The sequence below is a fragment of the Eriocheir sinensis genome, chromosome 8 (assembly GCF_024679095.1).
Source record: "Eriocheir sinensis breed Jianghai 21 chromosome 8, ASM2467909v1, whole genome shotgun sequence".
NCBI lineage: Eukaryota > Metazoa > Arthropoda > Malacostraca > Decapoda > Varunidae > Eriocheir > Eriocheir sinensis.
This window is the reverse complement of record NC_066516.1, coordinates 21,683,465-21,705,837: the sequence shown is the minus strand read 5'-3', so window position 1 is coordinate 21,705,837 and position 22,373 is coordinate 21,683,465. Positions and strand designations below refer to the sequence as shown.

At 53.2% G+C, this 22,373-nt stretch overlaps 1 protein-coding gene across 2 annotated transcripts in view; it reads left to right on the top strand.

Annotated features, from left to right (window-relative positions):
- Positions 1 to 22,373, top strand: part of LOC126995681 (nuclear hormone receptor E75-like) — a 94,664-nt gene that overhangs the window by 13,432 nt on the left and 58,859 nt on the right. Inside the window, exon 1 of one of the 2 annotated variants that reach the window (XM_050855455.1) lies at positions 2,713 to 3,046. The exons of the other annotated variant lie outside the window; for it this stretch is intronic. Coding sequence (XP_050711412.1) covers positions 2,986 to 3,046 — 61 coding nt within the window. The 5' untranslated portion in view covers positions 2,713 to 2,985. Of the gene's footprint in view, positions 1 to 2,712; positions 3,047 to 22,373 lie in introns of those variants that run through there. 2 annotated transcript variants of the gene reach the window in all.

The following is a 22,373-nucleotide window of genomic DNA, read 5'->3' as shown; positions in this document are numbered from 1 at the left end:
TTCCTTGACCGTGATGTCTGACCGGCGCGCAGCAGGCCAATAGCAAAAGTTTCTCCTACACCTTACCGGCCTAGTTTTATGCGGAGGGGTGAAGGAGAGGTGAAGGAGGGGTGAAGGAGAGCTGAAGGAGAGACTCTATGAGGGTCGGGGTCGCTTCCTATAGTTCCCAGATGTGCCACAAGGAAAAGAGATCATAAGTAGGCTGTTTAGGTTGTTAGTGGGTTGTTTACTTCTTATTGGGGGTTTGGGGTTACCTGTGAAGGGGACATGAAGGGACTAGTGACTCGGAGGTTGACGTGGCTTTGAAAACATGTCACCCTCTCGGCGGTACATACAAGACGTGATAAAGAGATGATTCTGGGGTGGTGATGATGAAGCAGAGGAGAAGGTGATCTGATAGGAGGTGATGAAGGATGAGGAAGGATTGACTTAAGTGGAGTATGTCGGTGAAGAGGAAGGAAGGGACGAAGTGGAGGTGGCGAAAGAGTTGGGAGAGAGAAGAGATCCTGTGATGACATAGAGAGAGAAAGGATTGAGAGTGGAGGTGAAGAAGGAAAAGGAAGGATTGGCTAAAGTGGAGTATGTCGGTGAAGAGGAGGAAGGGAACGAAGTGGAGGTGGAGAAGAGGTGTTGAAGGAGAAGGGGGAGGAAAAGAAAGAGGAGGAGAGAGGGGTGAAGAAGGAGGAAGGGAATTAACTGGAGGTGGAGAATGAGGAGGAGGAGAAGAAAGGTGGCGAAGGAGAAGAGTGAGGAGGAGGAGGAGGAGGAGGAAAAGAAAGAGGAGGAGAGAGATGACTTAAGAGTAGGTGGAGGTGGAGAGAGAAAGACTTGAGGTACAGAGAAGAAGTTAGGAGGTGAAGGAGAAGAATGAGGAGGAGGAGATGAAAGAGGAGGAGGAGATGAAAGAGGAGGAGAGATGAGGAAAAAGAAGATTAAGTAGGAAAATAATATATGGCTGACCATTTACAGCAAAGACCAATAACTCTGCACATTAATCACACACACACACACACACACAAAAAAAAAAATAGGAAGTAATCACGAGTTTTATCTGCGTAATCTTATTGTTCATATCTATTTATTTCAATCTTAACTACCAGCCTATTTTTTCCTGTTATTTTGCCAGTAGAGTTAATGTTCGCCTTATCTAGTTTGGCCGCATTTATCGATGAGCCTCTTCGTTATCAGCGTATCTGCCGATGTCCCTCTGGCCTCGCGGCTTGTCGGGGTTCATCCATTGGTTCATCGCGTTTCCGAAGTCGGGGCTCCGCTGGTGACGTCACGGATCTCAAGGTAAAGAAAACGGGGTCGGGTCAGCGCTGCCACCACCCTCCGGAGGAAATTCTGCCCCGCGTGTCCCTCTTGCCCGGAGTGCCAGCGAGGGTCACGAGGGGGGAGCGGGGGCTGGCACTGCGCGGGGGGAGGAGAGGGACGGAAGAAATGGGGGGGTGGGGAGGGAGGTGGTGGCTTTGTGAGGGGTGAATGACCTTTTATGAGACTTTGAGGTGCTGGATTAGAGGAAAAGTGGAGGGAGGGGGGCTGTGAGTGGTCAGTGCCGTGGGGGGCGGGGGGGAGAGGGGGGCGAAGGAGTGGCACTGGAGCAGCGCGGTCGTTCACCCCGGGCCAGGCACTGAGGCCTTGACGTCACCATACAGCAGCCAACCCTGCCTCACCTCCACTTAATTGCCTACCTGGCCCAGTTAATCCGTGAGAGAGAGAGAGAGAGAGAGAGAGAGAGAGAGAGAGATTTGGAAACTTTCTGACTGAACTAATTCACAATCATCACAATCCTCCTTCCTCCCTTAAACAAACTACAGGCCCAGGCGGGGCGGATGATCAAACAGGTCATAAAGTGGTGACCGCCGCCGACCTTGGCAGCCGCGCCTCGGGGGCTGATAAGGCGGCCTTATCTCCGCGGCCCGATGACTGTATTGTACTGACGATGTTGTTTGTATTGCAAGTGTCCACAGCCGCCAATAAGGCAATGCCGCGTATTTATGTCTATGATACATGCAACTTTTATCGCGTGTAAAGTTTGTTTTCCGAAAAGTTGGATAATTTTCGTGAGCAGCTCATTTCGCCGCGACTCCTTGCTGCTTCCTCGCTTAGGGTGAGGGGGACCTGAGCAAGACTATCCCTCTGCCCCCCTCCTCCTTTCCCTCCCCAAGCGTCCCTCCCCCCTCTTCCTGTGTGTCCGGCCCTCAATGGCCACGCAATGAACCTACACCTGCACTTCCTCCTTCTCCTTCCATCCGTCAGCGCCGCACCTTTCCCACCTTAGCTGGCACCCCCGCCCGCCGCCGCCGCCGCTGCTCCTGACCCGTCCTCGCCCTACGCCACGTTTATGCCCCCCGAGCCACGGCTGGCGACACACGCGCCTCCGCTTCCCTTGCTCCGTCCCGCGCTCCGTGCCGCGCTCCGCTCCCTCCCAGCAGCCAGCCCGGGACAGCCAAGGACTAGGTGGTGGACCTGTGATACTTGAACTAAAAGACTTTTGAGTGTAATGTTCCTGGAGGCATCAGGCCAGCGTGGAGCAGCAGGCCCCCGCGCAGGTAGCCGAGGCTCCTCCCAAGGCGTGACTTGCTCCGCAGAGGTCAAGCTGAGCCGCCCCCACAGCATGAAGTTACTATAGCGAACCTGTAGTGTCAGTGTGCGCGTCGGGGCACCACCACGGCTGTGTCACGAACTGTGATAGTGTTGTGGCGGCCTCGTGCAAGGGACGTGTGTTGAGAGTGTTCCTGCGGGTGCCGAGACGCGTGGAGGCTCTCATCGTCATTCCCTGTGCCACGAGGCTCCTCTCCTGCGGCAGCGCTGGTCCCGCTGCTCCGTCCACTTCTCCGTCGGGGACCATCATCACCATAATCAGCATCAGCAGCAAGATAATCTGGTCGCTTTCCCCTCGCTCCTTCGCGGCGCCCCAGGGACTCCTCGCCCCTTGATCTCTCCCCTCGCGGCCGCTCGTTGCTCATCCCCGCCTCGCTGACGATGGACCTGATCACTCGCATGGTGGCCAACATGTCACCCAGGGACGACTTGCCCATCACAGGTGAGCGGCGGAGGCGTCTTGCTCCTGCAGCAGTAAAGAGAGAGGCAAACCAATTTTGTCACCTCTTAGTTAAAATTTCTCATGTGCTGAAGGAGAGTTTGGGGTGCGGGGTGTAGGGGAGGGAGGGAGGAGGGAAGGGAGGTGGAGAGGGGCAGAAAGGGAAGGTGGGTGGTCATGTATGGGGAGGGAGATAATCTGATTTCATGATTTTATTTACTTTTCAATTTCTCTTTAGTCCCACCTTCGCCTCACTCGAATAGAAAACTGAACAACCTCCACTGATATGTCTCTCTCTCTTTTTTTTTTTAGGTATATAGATAATTTTTGTGGTGCGATGGTAGATTGGGTGTTTTATATTGTGTTCATTACTGCATTAGCTGAAGTTACGGTGGCCTTACCTTTATCATAATTTAACTTCCCCCTCTCCACCACCACCATCACCACCACCACCATGGCGGCCCCCACGGTCCCCTCACCACGTTACTCACGTTCCCTGTGGCCCCTGGACGACACTCTCCCCTCCCCTCCCCCTCACAAAAGCGTGCCGAGCGAGAAAGTCCTTCATGGCCTTTAGGATCCCGCGTCCCACCGAAAGTAAACTTGGAAAACCTGAAAGAAAGTGTCAGGAGGCGCCGCGCTGCCACCTCCGCGGACCTCCTGGCGTTTGTCTTCCTGCGTCATCGTCCTTACTATTCTCTCCTATTTTAGTGTCATTTGGGTATTACTACGTGTTACAGTTTCATTTTGTGTTGCTTCGCATTTCTGGACGCCTCTTTATAGGTGTTTCATGAGGGAGCTGACGGTGCACGGCCTTGAACCGTGACCAACATTTGGCAACACTGCATCAGCTGTTACTAACCTACTTACGGCCCGTGAGGGCAACGACCCGCCGGCCTCCAGGTGGGGCAGGGTGGAGGGGAGGGAAGGGGGGGGGGGGCTGCTTCCATCACGGCCATTAATTTTTTGAGGGGGAAGTAGGGGGGGGGGGGGGGGCAGGTGTTTGTGGTGTAAGGCTGTGAAGTGGTGAGCGTTACTGGAGAGAGAGAGAGAGAGAGAGAGAGAAAGAGAAAGAGAGAGAGAGAGAGAGAGAGAGAGAAAGGATAGGTAGCGGAACACACACAGGGGGCGGCAGGGGGGCGAGGGATGGACAGGCCCTTCCTCACCTGGATTGGTAACGGGCCTTCACCCGAATCACGACGGATCAGTAACATCGCGGACACAACTTTCACTCTCTGCCCCTGGAGTCCCGCGGCCCTGGTGGGCGAGCAGCCCCTGAGCCTCGGCCCCACGGCCACCCCGGAGTGCCGCCTCCCGCCGCTGCTCTAAAAATAAATTCCCAAACCGATGGCTGTGAGTGAGTCAGGGCGCCTGGCGTGCCCCAGGGCTGGCGTCCCTCCGGGAATCCATAATTCCTTTGTGTATCCGAGACTACTTTGTTCGTGTTGAGGAGAGATGTTCGGGTGTCTCTCAGTTGCAACCCCCCCTCCCCCCTCCCCCCTCAGGTTCCCGGGAAAGTTGTTCGTTCTTCTCGTATAAACCAAGCTTTGTGCCACTGGGCGGCGGGCGGCGTGGTGCTCATGGCCAGTGGGACATCCAGAGCCTCGGCCTGACGGACAGCCAGGCACCGCCTTGCTCAACACACCCTCACGCCTTCCACACGCCCAGGAGCCGCCCGTGGATTCTTGTATATCACTAGTTCGCCCTCAGCGGGAAGGCCAGCAAGGGCGAGAGTAGCAGGAGGTTAAGGGGTACAGTGAGCCTTCTTGCTCTTGAGTAATGCACGAGCTAGTCATGAGGGTCGTGTTTCTGCAGTACTAAGGCGGCATTTTGAACCTTACGTCAGGCGCCCTCATTAGCTCGCCTGGGTCATCGCTCCCCAAGTAGGGCCCGGCACTGGGCGCCACTTAATGTCAGATATGATATGTATTTTCAACACAGCTCTGAGGGATTCTTTAACGAAACTACTACTGTTGTCCATCACCCTGCTGTGTGTGTGTGTGTGTGTGTGTGTGTGTGTGTGTGTGTGTGTGTGTGTGTGTGTTGCGTTCACAAACATAGATGTGCTAAATGGGTGCATGTGTGCAAGACTCCAAGGCCAGAGTGACTGTGCCTCTGCCTATTGTGGGACGCTGGCATACATGGACATTTTTCCCAGCACCCGACCATCACTCTACAACCCCAGCCCCCCTGCCACCCACCGGCCCTGCCCCAGCACCCTTCAGCACTTCCAGCATCCTCAACTTTCTCATATCATCCCCAGCCCCCCCCAGCACCCTCCAACACCTCCCAGCACCAGACAGCCCTCTCTTCCGTAGCGTCTCGGTTTGGTCTGGAGCCTTTTCACTTTCCGCCTCGACCCGCGACTCAGGCAGAACCCGAAGGTTTTGAAACGGCGGCACCGTGACGCAAGCACTGCACACACACACACACACACACACACACACACACACACACACACACACACACACACACACACACACTACAGGGAAGAAGTTGTAAGATCCTGACTTAATCAACCTTCAACTTGTTTTTTCAATCTCCAGGAAGAAAAGAAACATTAATTCTCTTACCCTCCCTTCTTTCGCTCCTCCCCCCCTCCTCCTCTTCCCCCTCCTACTCCTCCTCCTCCTCCTCCTCCTACTACTACTACTACTACTACTACTACTACCACTACTACTATCTAGTCCTCTTTCGTTCCGTCCTCCAAGCCCCACGATTTCACCGCACAACTCTCCCTTTTCCCCTCTCCCTCATCCAGCCTGAAAGGAAGAGTGGTGGTTGTGATTTCGGGGAGAGAAAGGAAATGGGGTATCAGGGTTGAGGGGGGTGGAGAGAAAGGGGGAGGGGAGTGGAGGAGAAGGATCATCTACACGAACAAATATTTACATTTACCAATCTTGAGCGAGACAGGAGTGTGTTATGCCATTGTCTCCTCTCTCTCTCTCTCTCTCTCTCTCTCTCTCTCTCTCTCTCTCTCTCTCTCTCTCTCTCTCTCTCTCTCTCGAGGAAATGGCTGATAAATACGCTAAGTAACACAACATTACTACAGCGTCCTCATTATATGCCAATAGATTAGATATGTAGGGAAGAGTGGAGGAGGAGGAGTAGGAGGAGGAGGACAGGGGAGGAGGAGGTAGGAGTGTGGAGGGGGGCGGGGAGTTGGTACAGAGGCTACACAAGGAGTCAACGACCTCCCAAACCCTGGCCTACTTTCAGGAGTCGTGACGTATCAGTGACGTCACACTTTCACTATCTCGCGGCGCAACGCAGCCCTTGTGAGCGGCCACGCGCAGCCACAAAGGGCGTTACGCGAGGGTGTTTGTTTTCTTTTGTTTTGTGTGTTTGTGTTTAGCTTGCTATTGAAACCGCCTTTCTTTCTTTGGTTCTTATTGTAGTCGTGATGATGATGATGATGATGTTACTGATGGTCTTTGTTGTCCTTGTAGTAGTAATAGTAGTTGTAGTAGTAGTAGTAGTAGTAGTAGTAGTAGAAGTAGCGTAGTAGTGACTGTAGTATTTATAGTATTACTAGAAGTAGTAGGTGTTATTGTAATTATCGACAGCATTGGTTGTATTAGTAATAGAATCAATTTATATATCATGCATAACAGGTCTGAAGCACATCGAAAAATAAATCCTGAATGTGTGTGTGTGTGTGTGTGTGTGTGTGTGTGTGTGTGTGTGTGTGTGTGTGTGTGTGTTAAAAAAAGCGCCTTCTCTTACCTTTATTTTCTTTTGTCTTCCCCAGGTAAGGGTTCCACTCCATTCCTCGTCATCGCTGGGCCTGGCTGTCGGTTGTGAGTACAGACATTACGAAACAGTTAAGCGTCATATCTCTCTATGTGTGTCTCTTTACGCACTTCTTGCCTACTTATATGTTCTCTTAACTTTCCCTGTCTTTCTTTCACACCTTTAATTTACCCTTAAGAATCATTACTCGCATCTCCCTCTGAATAATATTCCTCCAAATCGACGAATCAAGTATACACGTCTATTCATAAGGACGATAATTTACCATAGTCACCCCTGGAAAGGTCTATTTTAGTAATCCATAGAGGTTGGAGAGAATGGGCACACAGCGGCACCAGAGAAAACGACTCAAGAGAAAACGACTCACTCTCAACCCCTGACTATTTATATCTTATCGCCGACCTCTTTCTATGTATATTACCTTATCAGCTCCTTTACGTCGTTTATATGTATCACAAAATCACATGAGAGGCGTTATGACCAATTGAAGCCCCTCAGAATATAAGAGAACAGTAATTATCTTCAAGTATCCCCTGACTTTTCTTATCTTATCTCCGACCGCCTCCTATGTATTTCCTTATCAGCCCCATTACATCGTTCAAAAGTAATACTGAGTCACATGAGAGGGGTTAAGACCAATCGTAGTCCGTCAAAATATAAGAAAATAGTAATTATATTCAAGTATTAAGAAATGTGGTATTGATTTATCGTCTTTAAATGTTTGTTTGTTGCGTTGACGTGTGTGTGCGTGTGTGTGTGTTCGTGGTGGTGACCGACTCGTCCATTACCTCTTGACGCGAGGGGGGAGAGAAAGAGGAGGAGGGGAGGAACAGGGGGCGAGGAGAGGAGGGGGAGAGGAAGGGTTGACAGCAGGACAAATAAGAGGATTATTATTATTTCTCCTTTCTCTTTCACTCCCTCCTTCCTCTCACTTTCTCCTCTTCTTTTACTCTCTCACACTTTCTCTTTCCCTCCCTCGCTCTCCCTTTTCCTGAATCCTCTTAACCCCTGTATCACTTTCATCCCTCTGCCCTTGTATGTTTTTTTTTTCTCCTCTTTCCTTCTCGATTCTTCCCCTCTTTCTTTTATGTTAGTCTCTCTCTCTCTCTCTCTCTCTCTCTCTCTCTCTCTCTCTCTCTCTCTCTCTCTCTCTCTCTCTCTCTCTCTCTCTCTCTCTCTCTCTCTCTCTCTCTAACATTACAAGTCAATACAGGAGCTGTTTTACTGCTACTACTACTACTACTACTACTACTACTACTACTACTACCAAGCTTGTTCAATGTATCGATTCCGTCAAATATGTTCAGAGGCTTATTATGTGTGTGTGTGTGTGTGTGTGTGTGTGTGTGTGTGTGTGTGTGTGAAACTGAGGAAAGGGAATTGAGAGCAGGAGGAAGTAGGAAGTTGTAGGAAAGGAAGGGAAGATGAGGAGGAGGAAGGAGAGAGGAAGGAGGAGAAAGTAAAGAGGAAGGATTCAGGCATCAGGGGAAATGAAGTATTGGGAGTAAGAAGAGGAGAAACAGGAGGAGGAGGAGGAGAAGGAGGGAAGGGGGGAAATGAACACGTGACTTTCAGGGTCAAGTCGCCCACACGAGGGACGTCATGTTTTCCCCTCAGCCTATTCCCCTCTGCTTCTCTCGCGCTTCTCCCCTCTCCCTCCTCCTCCGGTCGACGCTCCCCTGACGTCAGCGGTGCCATATTTCTTGATTGTATATGTTGCGATCACCTTATGCCGTACGTCGGGCGTGTAATTGACCCTCCTTCACCTCTCCCCTCTTCCTCCTCCTCCTCCTCTTCCTCTTCCTCCTCCTCCGTGAAGCGATGTAACAAACTAACCACTTGAGGATGCCAAAGGATGCCCCTCTTCACCTGTTTGCTTATCTCCTCTATTCACAGGTTATGGTGCAGTGTTTGTGTGTTTGTTTGTGCGTGTTTGTGTAATGGATATGTTGGGATGTTTCCTGTTTCTCTTTTTCTCTGTTTCAAGGTTTCTATTTTTTTCCTTCACTCAGTTCCGATTTTTTTTTTTTTCATTGCCACGATTTTTTTCACCCAACGTCAAGTGTCGGGCCGTGAGCTGCGAGGTCAAGGTCACGGTGTTATGGCGGCGGGGAAAATGTGTGTGTGTGTGTGTGTGTGTGTGTGTGTGTGTGTGTGTGTGTGTGTATCTGATAATCCCGTGCCAAGGCCGAGTGTTGACGCCTCGGGCATCAATAACACCCCCTATCAACATTTCTTCTTCCCTCGTCTCCTCTCTCTTCACTAATTAAAGGAAACATGATTAATTTGCACCCCTTAAAACTCGTGTGTGTGTGAGTCTGTGCGTAATTTTTGTGTACGCACTTTTTGCGTACACATTCACGTGTAAGGAGGGAACAGCTTATCCAAGTCACGTTCAGAAGCCTTTGGTAGCGGTGAAGGTGCTGGTCACGTGTCACCGCCCCCAGAGAGAGAGAGAGAGAGAGAGAGAGAGAGAGAGAGAGGTCTGCCGAGCAAGCTCACCAAGTGTTATCCTTGAGGCGGGATCGATACGCCCGGGAAGTGGGGTGGGCGCGTGCTCCCCTTCTTCACGTGCCGCCCGACGCCCTCCTCCCTCCGACGGGCCGCCATAGAAAACGTATCCAGAAGAGCGAAGCTGTGGCGTTCCAGGGGTAACCACATTAAACTGAGGCTCTAATTCCTTTGCCCTAATCCTGTTACCCTGTTTTGTTTTCACGTTTGGTATGCGGAGCTGCGAAAGGGTGGCTATTAACAGAGTACGCCAGGTTCCTTCTCCCTCTCTCTCTCCCTTCGTGGCTCATGCATCGCTATGACTTTATGTGCAACGGAAAACGGGTGTCGCAAACGTTTTAAAGATGCGTTGTCGGGAGTGGGACCGCGTGAACCCTGGGCCGCCGCTGTGAATGGCGGACCCACGAGAGGTTGTAAAAGTGTGTGTTAGCCTCGCCCTCGTTGATTCTGCTGCCGGAGGAGGAGGAAAGGTTGTTGTTGTGATGCGTGTGTTTGATCGGGTCCTCAACGTAGGCTTTGATGATGGTGGTGGTGGTGATTGATGTGATGGCGGTGATAAGTGTGTGTGTGTGTGTGTGTGTGTGTGTTAAATGAAATATGTATGAAAAGTCCCTCGCGTTGCTGAAGTGAGAATAGTATAATGGGTCGGAGAGAGAGAGAGAGAGAGAGAGAGAGAGAGAGAGAGAGAGAGAGAGAGAGAGGAGTCTCGAGGGTAAGGAGGTGAGGGTGAGGGTACAGGGTTGTGACATGAAGGGTAAATGAAGGAAATGCATAGAGTCGTTTGCAGTTTCTTCACCCTTTTTCTACCCCCTGTTGCATCACATCTCTGCTCCTCTACCATTCCCCTACCATTACCATTATCCTCCGCCACAACCACCTCTTGCACACCGCACGCCTCCCACTTCCCGCTTGAAGCCCTGGCCTTGAGCGGCCCAGAATTCATTAGCAGCTGCAGTAGTGTTGTGTGTATGCCAGAGCAGGCCGGGACCTGGGTGACGTTGCCCCGCCTCGCCTCGGGCCTCAAGGGCACGGCGGAACACACTGCCAAGGGACGCCGCCCGCCACCCGGCTCCCCTCCTCTTCCTCCACGCCACACTGCCCCACAGGGACCTGCCCGCTTATGCAACCACCCATTACCCATGCAGACCTTACGAGACCCAGAGTTGCACATGGGACACTTTTTTTTCTTTTTGTGCGGACGCAGGTTCCCGTAGGTTATAAATAGCCTGTGACCTGTAGACTGGCCCCCTCGTTGTCCCGCACAAAGACGCGTCCCCCGCCCCGTCGGGGCTTGATGATGCCATGCACATGTCCGATTGAATCATTGCTTCACTAAAGGAGCTACTGCTGCTGCTCCCGAAGTGTTACGATTTTAGCACAGCAACGAAAGCTTGCATTCATTGCCTTCCCTTTCCCTAGAACCAGACGAGTTATTCCAACCTAAAGTTGCACTCGTATCTCCTCGTTATCTCGTTTTATGGGGTTGCACACTCTCCTTCATGTTCTGTTTCGAGGGGGCTGAAGACGAAATCCAGCAACACGAACACTAGTTTGGTTCAGTGACCTGGAGGCTTGGTTGAGGAGCCGTCCAAGAGATGGCGTTGGTGATGCCCCGCCGGGACCACTTGAGCACTACTTACCTCCCGGAGGGGCGTTGCAGGGAGACAACAGGTTTTGACTTTAGGATCCGCCTTTGTAGATTAATGTTTACTAAACAATAATTATTTCTACTGCAAGAAAAATGAAATTCGTTCGTTATGATACAAATGCATTATGAAAGATCTGTTGTCCTTAAGAGCAGGGCCCTGTGGCTGAGGAGGGGGCGGCGGCGGTGGCATGTATGAAGGGCACGAGTATATGGCCCTTTGCATGTATAGCGTGTGGGCAGCAGCGTTGTACCCCAGGTGACCTCTAGCGTCGGGTTTCGCAAGAGTGACCCAGGACAGGTAGAATGCTGGGAAGGATGGTGCCAAAGTCCTCACCTGACCGCACCTTCCCGCCCCTGCCCAGAGGTCCGCAGGCAAGACCCTCAAACAAGTCCGAGATGCTGTGTTTTTTGGGAGGGATGTGGTGCAGCTGGTGCGTTTCGCGGCCTCACGAGACGCCATCTGGAGGTGACCTTCCCAAATCAGACTCAAGACTCAAGCTGCAACTTCGCGGAGACCGAGGACCGAGGGCAGTATGCTAGCTGGCTGGACCTGAGGCGCAGCTTAACCTTGATGGCCGACAGGAGGAGGGAAGAGGAGTGGGCGAGGTAGGAGGAGGAGAAGGAGGAAGAGGAGGAGAAAAGAGAGGGTGAAAAGGAGGAAAGTGATTGCGAAATGGTAGAGAGTAATGAAAGAGGAGAGCGTGATAAGGAAACAGGAATAAAAGAAAGAATGTATATGAAAAGAAGAAAGAAAAAGAGAGTACAGAACGGGGAAAGAGGAAGGAGAGGGAAAGGAGGAGGAAAAGAAAAGGAAAAGACAAAATAACCTAAGTAGGAAAGAAAAAGGGCAAAAAGACGATGAGGAGGAGGGAGAATAAGAGCGAGATAAAGAAGACAGGAAAAGGAAGAAGGGAAGAGCACGGAGGAGGAAGGTTGAGGTCACTGGGCTGGGGAGGCGTTCCTTTTACGTAAGTACAGACAAACGGCCATGACCACATCAGATTACATTATCCTTGTCGCCGCCATTAAAGCAGGTCACTGAAACACCTCCAGGGGTCACATTGACTACCTCGCATCGCTCCACCTCAGTCCTGCTTCGGCCTCCCTCCACCTGGCCTCCACCACGCCACCTGTCCCCGGCGAGGGCGCGGCGAGGCGTGGGCGTGGTGCATCCTTCGTGGGCTGCCAACGTGTGGCTGAAGGTCCCTCAACTCTCGGCGGCCTCCCCTCAACGGCAGGAAGTGGTGTGGAGGTCCTTTTGTCTCCCTGCGGTGCCCTTGGGTCACCCTCCACCTGACCCCGAGCCCGGACAAAGGGAGGGTCGACGCGCCCCTCCTGCCGGGGTCAAGACTCATCGCCGTGAGTCATGTACACACACTCTCCCTCTCGCTCATCACGTATTGAGTTGAGGTCGCTGGAGGATTATTAACTTGCATTTCGCCCCGACGTGCGTGTGTGTCTCGGCGCAGCGCTGGCCGGGGTCATGACCGCCCGCTTTGTTCTACGCCCGGCCTTGTACCTCCGTAGTACGCAGCGGAAACGCGATCTACGCCCTCCAACGTGAACACTTATCCCCTCCGCGTTGTCTTCCGGGAATATCGTGAAGCGAGTGTTTGGTTTTGATGAATAAGTGAGGAGGCCGAGGGAGGGTGTCGGGGCGGGCTGCGGGGATGGGGGCGGCGGCGGGAGGGGAGAGTGTTGCAGAAGGGAGGGAGGGCTGGGCAGCGCTGCCCCTCGGCCTGGCCCGGCGGGGGACGCCACCGCAGCTTCCCTCCTCCGACAGGCATCGTTCACTCCTGTGTGTGTGGTCAGCCGCATTTCGTGGACTATTAAGGGAAGGAATCCTGCCAAGGTGACCCGCCAGGAGTCCAGACCACCCCAGTCATTGGCAAGGGTCACGACCCCGGCACCGACCCAGACCTTGAGCGACTAGGGGGGGGAGGGAGAGTTAAAGGGGGAGGGAGAGGAAGAGGGCTTCGCTCCCCTGTCTGTTCACACACACAGGGAAGGGGCGAGACGTCGGCTTTTTTTAACGTCCTCCATGCCCCCGCCCGCCAAGGTACTCGGCGCCCCTCAGTAGGCCTAGCCGGCGTGTGTCGTGTGGCGCTGTTTGTCATGTCGTGGGGCCGCATGCTACTGGCTGTCCCCCTCGGATCAATAACAAGCAGAGGGGAGCAACCTAAGCCTACTTTTAGGCCTAGACGCTCCCCTTTTCTACAAATAAGTGTACCCAAGGCCCTTTTGGCTCCCCTCGAGGGCCATCCGTCTCCCTGCCAGGCCTCGCCACACTCTCCCTTGAATCGAGGTCGACCTTCACCGGTAGGCTGGAGGACGCGTTATTTATATTGATGGCATTCCCGGGACGCGAGGCCGACTTGGTCTGCATTGGACGCCGTGACCCTGAGGACTGTGCCGCCCCGCCCCGCCCATCACCACCCTGCCCCCGCCCCCCGCCTCCCTGACACACCTGGCTGAGCCGCGTCCTTACTTCCCTGCCAACTTTACTCCTCCTTCAACTAGTTAATAGTTTCCCTGGTTACGATGGGGAATGTGCCACCCCTCTCTCTCTCTCTCTCTCTCTCTCTCTCTCTCTCTCTCTCTCTCTCTCTCCACCCCTCGCTTTGCATATGTGATTACACTTTATTCCTCTCCGTCTCCTTGTTATGACAGATAAGGAGACAGACAGAAGTTGGACAGAAATCTGAAATTCAAATCCTCAGCGTTATTTGATTTTTTTTCTCTCACAGCAATGTCGAGAAGGAAGAGGAGGAGGAGGAGGAGGAGGATCAGAGGGGAGATAAAGAACGTGGATCAGACAGGGCCGAGTTACGAAATTCATATAAGGAAGGAGGGACAAAAAATCCTGCACCGTCGTTTGAATAAAGATAAAAAGAAAAAAAAAAGAAAAAAAAGAAAACTGCCGCCACACTCTGATAGCGAAACAGGAGGCGGAAAGAAAGAGGGAAATAAGGTGGGATCCATGTGAAGAAAGTAAGAGTGAGTAAATGGGTGAGTGAGTGAGTAAGTGAAACTATTTTGAGTCACGCAGATCGCTTTTGACGCAGTGAGGCACGGTGTGTGTGTGTGTGTGTGTGTGTGTGTGTGTGTGTGTGTGTGTGTGTGTGTGTGTGTGTGTGTGTGTTAGCAAATATTTTCTTCTGTTATTGCGTGACCTGTGCGTTCGATCGGGAGGAGGAGGAGGAGGAGGAGGAGGAGGAGGAGGAAGAAGAAGAAGAAGAAGAAGAAGAAGAAGAAGAAGAAGAATGAAGAGGAAAAGTACTGAGGAAAGAATCTCTCTCTCTCTCTCTCTCTCTCTCTCTCTCTCTCTCTCTCTCTCTCTCTCTCTCTCTCTCTCATGCAGTGTTAACGAATTAATGCTACTCCTCTTCCGCTTAGGTATGCGTGGCTAAGTTATTTATATGTGGAAGGGAGAAAAGAAGAGGGGGAGGAAGGGAGAGAAAGGGGGAGGGAAGGGGGAGGGGAGGAATGGGGGAAGGGAGGGGGGAGGTAAAGCCAACACGTCTGGATAATTGATTCCCAACAACAACGGAGTTAAGTTGTTGTTTGGCCGGAAGTAAAGTTTGAATGGTATACTATGATTACACACACACACACACACACACACACACACATCTCTCTCTCTCTCTCTCTCTCTCTCTCTCTCTCTCTCTCTCTCTCTCTCTCTCTCGTGTCGATTTCTTTGTCCCTCGAGACAGATGCGCTACCTGCAACGCCTGCCTTCGAGAGAGAGAGAGAGAGAGAGAGAGAGAGAGAGAGAGAGAGAGAGAGAGAGAGAGAGAGAGAGAGAGAGAGAGAGAGAGAGAGAGAGAGAGAGAGAGAGAGAGAGAGAGAGAGAGAGAGAGAGAGGGGGGGGGGGCAGGGCGTGACTCCTAAACATCTGTGCACCTGTGTGTCAGTAATTGTGCTCGTGCTATACAGTTGCCACCCGGATGGAACCAGTGAACAGAGGGGGGCAGGGGGAAAAGGGGGGAGGGGGCGAGGACCTGCGTGACGCCCCCCGAGGAATGGCGTGAGGGGGGGAGGGCGAGGATGGGCAGAACGCTCGGGGGGAGTAGGGAGGGGAAGGGGATTAGTCACGACGAAAAGACATGTACTTCGGAGGGAGTGGGGAGTTGAGGGGAGGACCAATATTAGTGTTTGTAGATCGAGGGAGTGAGGGAGAGAGGGAGGGTCCGGTCTTCGTTAGGCTGCTGGTGTGGAGAAGCAGATTAGGTGAAGGTGCAAGCAGTGGAAGCGTCTAGACATGAGAGGTTTAAGTGGAGGTTACCGAAACACATTGGAATTCTCCCTGTGTCTTCTTTGCCCTACCGTTGACTTCCTCTCTCTCCCTCTCCTTCCTCCTTCCCTTCTGCCCCTCCAGCACGTCTAGTTATGGGGGAGGGGGAGGGGAAGGCGAGGAACACGTGGCGACAGGGGGTCATCTGCCGCCACGAGGGACCACCAGTTTGTAACCTTTCCCGGAAATTCGCTGTGCACTGCTTGGAACACTTTTTTTTGTATACATGTGTGTAATCACGAGGTCCCTGCCCCCTGCTCCCTACCCTCTGGCCTTGTCCCTTCATCCCTTCCTCCTTTCCCCCCTTTCCTCCCTCCCTGCCTTCCTTCCTCCGATGATTTACGATCTGATGCGGATCACGAACGTCCGCATTGAGAGCCTCCGTTCAGTCGCCTGTTTGTGCATTAGTCATCGCCGCGGGGGTCGTCAGCATGTCCCTCTTTCTCCTTTGGTGTTTGCGTTGCGTCTGACTAACGAGGAGGAATGACCCGTCGAGCTCCACCACGCGACGGCAGGTGGCAGAGCGGCGTGAGGTAGGGGGGGATGGGGGGGGGGAGGGGTAAGAGCTGCATTACTCCTTTTCCGGATGACCACACGGGTTTTCTTGCTCCTCTGCTTACCCTTCGCCTTTTCCTCATCCTCCGGAGACTCGAAAATGTGTAACCGTAAAGGAAAGTCGCCCTTCCATCCTAGTGACCGCTCGCCGCTTCCCGGAAAGTGTTTGGTAACGTGTTGCAGCGGCAGACACTCCTTGTGCCTTCCCCGGTGGTCAGGTCATTGCCTCCGTCGCCCCGCCACGCCAGCAGGAGGAGGGAGAGGAAGACAAACACGAGGAGGAGCACAAGGGCTGTGTTTATGGCCGTTAGGGTTCAGGCGGCATCCCTGTAATACGGAAGGAGGAGGATGCAATAGTTATGTCTGGGGCTGCGTGAGTGACGGGTCGTGGGGAGACTGTCAGCGGTGTGGGTGTTAGGGTGTCGCCGAGCCCCGCTGACCAGAGTTGGAGGTCGGGCGGGTGGCCTTCGGGGTTGTCCTGGCAGGGGCCGCTTGGCACTCCACACGAGTCAAAATATATACTCTTTGTTGTTGTTGTTTTTGTGACCTTTCGTTGTGTTGTCCTTGATTATTTATCTCTATCTATCTATATCTATTTATCAATATTTCTATTTCTATCTCTCCTTACGTGTGGTAGTTGGAAGACGTAAATAGACCGCATCAGTCCGTCGAGGCTCCGTCCCGGTTATTTATTGCAACTATCAATCAAATGTATATCTCCGTCGCTCCACCGCTCACTGCTGTCGCGGAGGTGGAAGCCTTGCGGGATTAAAACCGTGAGCCACACGTCGCAACCATTTATTCAGTTTTTACACTGTGCGAGGGTCAGCACCTGCCCTGATCCCCCTCCCTCCCCATCACCTGCCTCCTTTCCCCCTTACTACCTGCCTCACCTGCTTCAACTCCGAGGTCAGTTGCCCCTCAATGCTATACGATGAATGTTCACGAAGGGGAGAGCGAAGCCGCACGTTGCCTTGTCCTCGGCAGGCTGAGTGGCGGCTCTGGCACCTCCCCTCACCTGCCGCCGCCCACACCGCCCTGCCTCTCCTCCAGGAATACCTTCACCTGCCCTCGGCGGTCCCGGCATATCAGCAGCAGCCTGACCCTCGCCGACTGACCCTCGCCGACTAACCTTCGTTGTTTGATCCACGTAGCACGCCTCCCTCTAGTCAGACTTGCTCCGGAGCGGCCTCGGGAACTCCGCTTAAAATAGTCTTGTTGTCCCTGCTTAGTGACGGCGGCGGGACAGTAAATGGGGATGCGAGTAACAACTGCCAAAATTTTGTCCTTGGTGCCAGGGGAATTCGGTGCCAAGGCCACTGACCGCCGCAACTGGCGCCAAGGACAGAGTGGCAGTCTGTTTGGCGTCACCATGACTCCCGAGCCGGTGGTGATGCTGGCGTGTGGGACGGCTCCTGCCTCCTCCCCACTCCTGTCCTGTCTATAGCACTCCCTCCGTCACCGTTTCCCTCCACTTCTTATATCTGTTCATACCTCCTCCTTTGTGTCCTCTTAACAGCCATTTCTCCGCCACTTCCTCCATTACTCTTTCCTTAGCTATACACCTGTTTTTTTTTTCTCTCTCTCTCTCTCTCTCTCTCACCCAGACCCACTGCTGACGCGGCACAAAACAAAATGACACCGAATTGGACCTTAAGAGTCAATTGCCTTTCATCGACTTTCTAATTCTGTCGTTTATCATCACCACTCCGCCGTCACTTACCCTTCCCCTCCCCTCCCCTCCCCTGTCCTGCCCTTTCCCTTCCCTTCCTTCCATTTCTTCTCAACCCCCACCCCCGCCACCCTCACCACCACCACCACCAGCACAGAGCAAACAGGGACTTCGGGCAACAGTTACATATAAACAGTGACTCAACACCTCACACGCCATCGCCGCCAGTGACCACCAGACCCTTCCTGTACCCCCAACACAGCCCCCCCCCCTCCCTGGCAACCCCTTCCATTCTTCCCTCCCCTACCCAGTCCCCTCCTGCTTCCCCCCAACCCCCTCCTCCCTTCCCCTGCCTCAATATCAGTGCATGTGGTATGATGCTACTTGACAGAGAGAGAGAGAGAGAGAGAGAGAGAGAGAGTATATATATATGTATATATATAGTGGAGTGGAGGAAAGCTTCTTAGAACTCTTGAAGGAGGAAGCACATGTGTGTGTGTGTGTGTGTGTGTGTGTGTGTGTCTGTGTGTGTGTGTGTGTGTGTGTGTGTGTGTCTCTGTGTGTGTGTGTGTGTGTGTGTGTGTGTGTGTGTGTGTGTGTGTGTGTGTGTGTGTGTGTGTGTCTGTGTGTGTCTGTGTGTGTGTGTGTGTGTGTGTGTGTGCCGAGAAGCATTCAGAGAGCATTAATACATGAGCGGACTTTTTTATCTTCTCTATTACTTTTAATCTTCACATAGACTGATTATTTTTGGGGCGTAAATGACTCTTTCCCCCCCCCCCCCCCACACACACACACACACACACTCTCTCACTCTCTCTCTCTCTGTCTGTCTCACACACACACACACACACACACACACACACACACACACACACACACACACACACACACACACACACACACACACACACACACATACACACACACACACATATACACACCCACCCACACACCTCCAGATATGCCTTCACCACAATTAGCCGACATAGCTTGCACGGTACGAAGGGCGGCTACTCGGCGGGGCGTCCTGGGGCGTGTCTAGCGCGAGCGTCTGGCCGTAGAGGAGAAACCCAGACTGAGGCGCCTCTTCCCTGTGCTTGGTCCTCGTCGGGGGCTCAGGGAGGGAGGACGCTACTGGTCGTTATTAGAAGTTCAGGCCACGTGGGGTTGGGGATGAGGGTAACAATGGGACCCTAGCGCCATGACCCTCTCTAACATCACGACCCGCCCTGGGCACTGCCGCCGCGGGGTCAAGATTGGGTCCAGTGAGTCGGGGAGGGCCGCGTCAGGGTCACGGGAAAGACGAACAGACCCGCTAGATACACAGCGTGTCACGGGGAGGCGGAGCAGCGGCGGCCGGGCAGCAGGAAGGAGGCAGAAAAGACGGAGGGAGGTGTGGGGGATGTGTAAAGAGAGAGAGAGAGAGAGAGAGAGAGAGAGAGAGAGAGAGAGAGAGAGAGAGAGAGAGAGAGAGAGAGAGAGAGAGAGAGAGAGAGAGAGAGAGAGGAGAGCGAAGAGGAAGAAGAAAAGGAAGAGATGCCAAGGTCTCATGCATTAATAGGTCTTCTTGCTTCCGCAATCTTTGTTTACCGTCCAGTTATTTGAGATTTTAGCGTCAATAAAATGACGCACTAAATTGATTTTTTTTTAAATGATGTTGCGACGTATGTGAACATCCCTGGGGCGAGGGCTGTGCTGCGCTGTGGGTGGTTGGGAGGTAAAGGGCCTCACCTGTCACGCTATAATGAAGGTCAAACGGTGACGCGGTGCAGCTGGAGGCCGCATCGCTGGCCCTGGGCACCGCCGCGGGCAGGGGGGTGGGGAGGAGGCCGATCATGAAGGGTTAGCGCCTAGCCTCGTACATTCTTTACTCAGCAGGGAACTCGTACCTCGCCTCCGTAACAACAATGCTACAACTTTTCTTTTCGTTACTCCTGGAATCGAGAGTGGCCTGATTAGTGCGCGGCGGCGAGATGGAAGCGGCGGCGGCGGCGGTGCGGCGGCGCTCGTCAGGCAGCAACACAAACATCGACAGGCTTGTGTTACGGCTGTCCTTGGCTCGCAGGTCAAGGTGCCTCTTTACGAATTACAAAAAAAAGTAAAAGTAAGCATGGCAACTCTAGGGGCAATGTCGCTAAGGCTCACGAACACTGGCGCTGTCTTGCTGAAATTGGCCTGTATGTCTTGTGCACGTTTGCAATATGTTAGCGCTAAGGGCGGCCAGGCAGCGGTAACTGGTGCACGGATCGCCCTTACCTCCCGACAAGGAAGCGTTGAGGTGGGAGTGTGAACGACCCGGCTGTAGAGTTCATGCGCTCTTCAGGAGAAGGAGAAGAAAAAAAGTCGACGTAAAAATAAGACAAGAACCGTACAGCCCTGACCAATTTATTGTGGCGCTGCCGCGGCGAGCAGCCCTTGTGCAGGAGGACGGAGGGGCGACTTTACCGGCGCCGCAGGTGTCTTTGCCTCCTAGTACAGTGACCCCGAAATACATTTGGATGGGCTGCGGGAAGTTGCCAAACGCCGCCGGGCCGAGCTGGTTGGCCGCACACGTAATATGCCACGCAGCCGTGCCCCTGCAGCGCCAGGCACCAGAGGCAAGGGTCCTCAGGGGCGGCTTGGGAAGACTTGTGATGTAGCCCAGGGCGGCGAGGCCCATCTTAGGCCATTACACAAACCCTCCCATATTTACACTACACGTCAGAGCGCCTCGGCCCAGCCAAAAATATCTCGATGAGAAGAAAAAATGTCTTCATTTCAAGGTTTTCTGCTTACATAAGATTTTTTTATTCTTTTGGTTTTGTACATTGTGTGTGTGTGTGTGTGTGTGTGTGTGTGTGTGTGTGTGTGTGTGTGTGTGTGTTTGTGTGTAATACCATGGCATATACATGTATACGACAGGGCCGTGCACCGCCACCCCCGCGTCATTCACTTTCCCCGGTGGTGTTGAAGCGCCGGATGGCAAGGAAAGTGCCTCGTCGGAAAGTGCCAATAGGTATGCGAGTGCCGCCCGACGCGTCTGAGCGTTGCAACGACGAAAGTGATTCCCGGTTCATCCACTTTTACCTCGCCCCACCGACCGAGCCTCGCCTCCACTGCCCTATTCACCTGCTGCTCGCACGGCCCCGACTCCCGCCCTTCGTTGTGGCGGTGCGGCACCCAAGTGGAGCGACGGCGCGTCCTGCAGCACCGCGGCCCACTGGTTCACTTCCTTCCCGGAGGTAAATGAAAGTACTGCGCCACAAACCTGCTACCGGGAAGGGGCGAGGGGACGCGAGGGGAGCGAGTAACGAGGGAATAGGAGCGAGGAGAGGGAGTCGAAGGGAAAGCGTGAGTGCATAGAGTATTCCTGGACGACTCCTACACGCCGGGTTTTTCGCTTTTATGCACCGAATTTATGTTACTACGGCGACTACTGTTGGGAAGATGGCCGGTGCAGGAGCCCATCACACACACACACACACACACACACACACACACACACACAGAAACACACACACACACACGTTTCACTTCCACACAAAACACCATCCCACCAAGTCCAGGTCACTGCCACACCCCCCAACTATCTCATCCCCACATCCCCCCTTCCACCCCCAACTCCGGGTCTTTGCTCTCCCTCCACCCCCATCCCCCCACCACAAACACCTGCCTCTCACTCCACTTCCACCCCCCCTCCTCCTCCACCGTTCTCCCTCCACACATCAACTCCCACCGAATTCTTGAAACGCCACCTTCTGTTACACTTTCAGTAGAGAATATAAAAACTCAAGTGTCTTTCCTCCCTCCCTCCTTCCCTCCCTCCCTCCCTCCTCCAAGTCATCATTCCTCCAGTAATCGGTGACACATAACCGGCACCAAGCTTTCCCTTCCTCTTTCTTTCATGACACATCACCAACACAACACCTTTCGCCTTCATTTCCATTGCTCTCCACTTTCCACTCATTACACAATATATACTCCTCCGCCGTGTTTCCTTTCTCTTTCACTCCTTCTCTCTTTCTCACACTTTTTTTTAGTCTTTCCCTTTTCTCGTCTTTTTTTTTAACCGTCTCCCTCTTCTTCGCGCTCTTTTATTCATTCCCCTTTTCGTCCCTTTCTACCGTGTCTCCCTCTCTTCATCGCCGCTCCTTCTCTTTTCCTGGTGCGTTTTCTCCCCTTTTGTCTCTTCTTCCCCTTGGCGTTTTTCTGTTCGCATCGCCATTTGTTTCCCCGCCAGCGCTCCCTCCCTGAACACTCCTGACAGTAATTTGCTCTTGGTTAGCGATGATGCCACGACGCCTCCGCTTCTAAAGATTGGCCAGAGCAGCGCCGGGTCCTCGTGTCCCCTCCTGAACGCCGCTGCTTCCCTGACTCCTCTCTCCCTTAAACCCTCGAGGCTCCTCTTCTTTATTTTATTTTCTCTCCTCATTGCAAGTTTCTCGGTGTTTCCGCGTTGTGTGTGTGGGGTTGGGAGATGTTTGTTTGTTTGTGTGTGTGTGTGGAGGGTGGGGGGGGGGTTGTGTGTGTGTGTGTGTGTGTGTGTGTGTGTGTGTGTGTGTGTGTGTGTGTGTGTGTGTGTGTGTGTTGTTGTTGTTACTTTGAAGCGAGGCGGTGACGATGACTAGGCCGTGACGCAACACATAAATGAGGCCAACGAAGGTGAGGTGGAAGAGAAACACATGGAGAGAAACATGAGAGAGAGTAGTGGCAGTGGAGGGAGGAGGAGGAAGTTTCTGCGTTGTTCGTTGTTGTTATTCCGTAAAGCGGTACGATTGTGGTCACTTGTAATTTAGGCGCCCCCCCCACACTTACAGTAAGGCACCTCCTCACCCCCCTTCCAGCACCACCCCCACCCCCATTAGCGTGACTCATTAGCAGCACCGCCCTCATCACCACCCCCACCACCGTCACC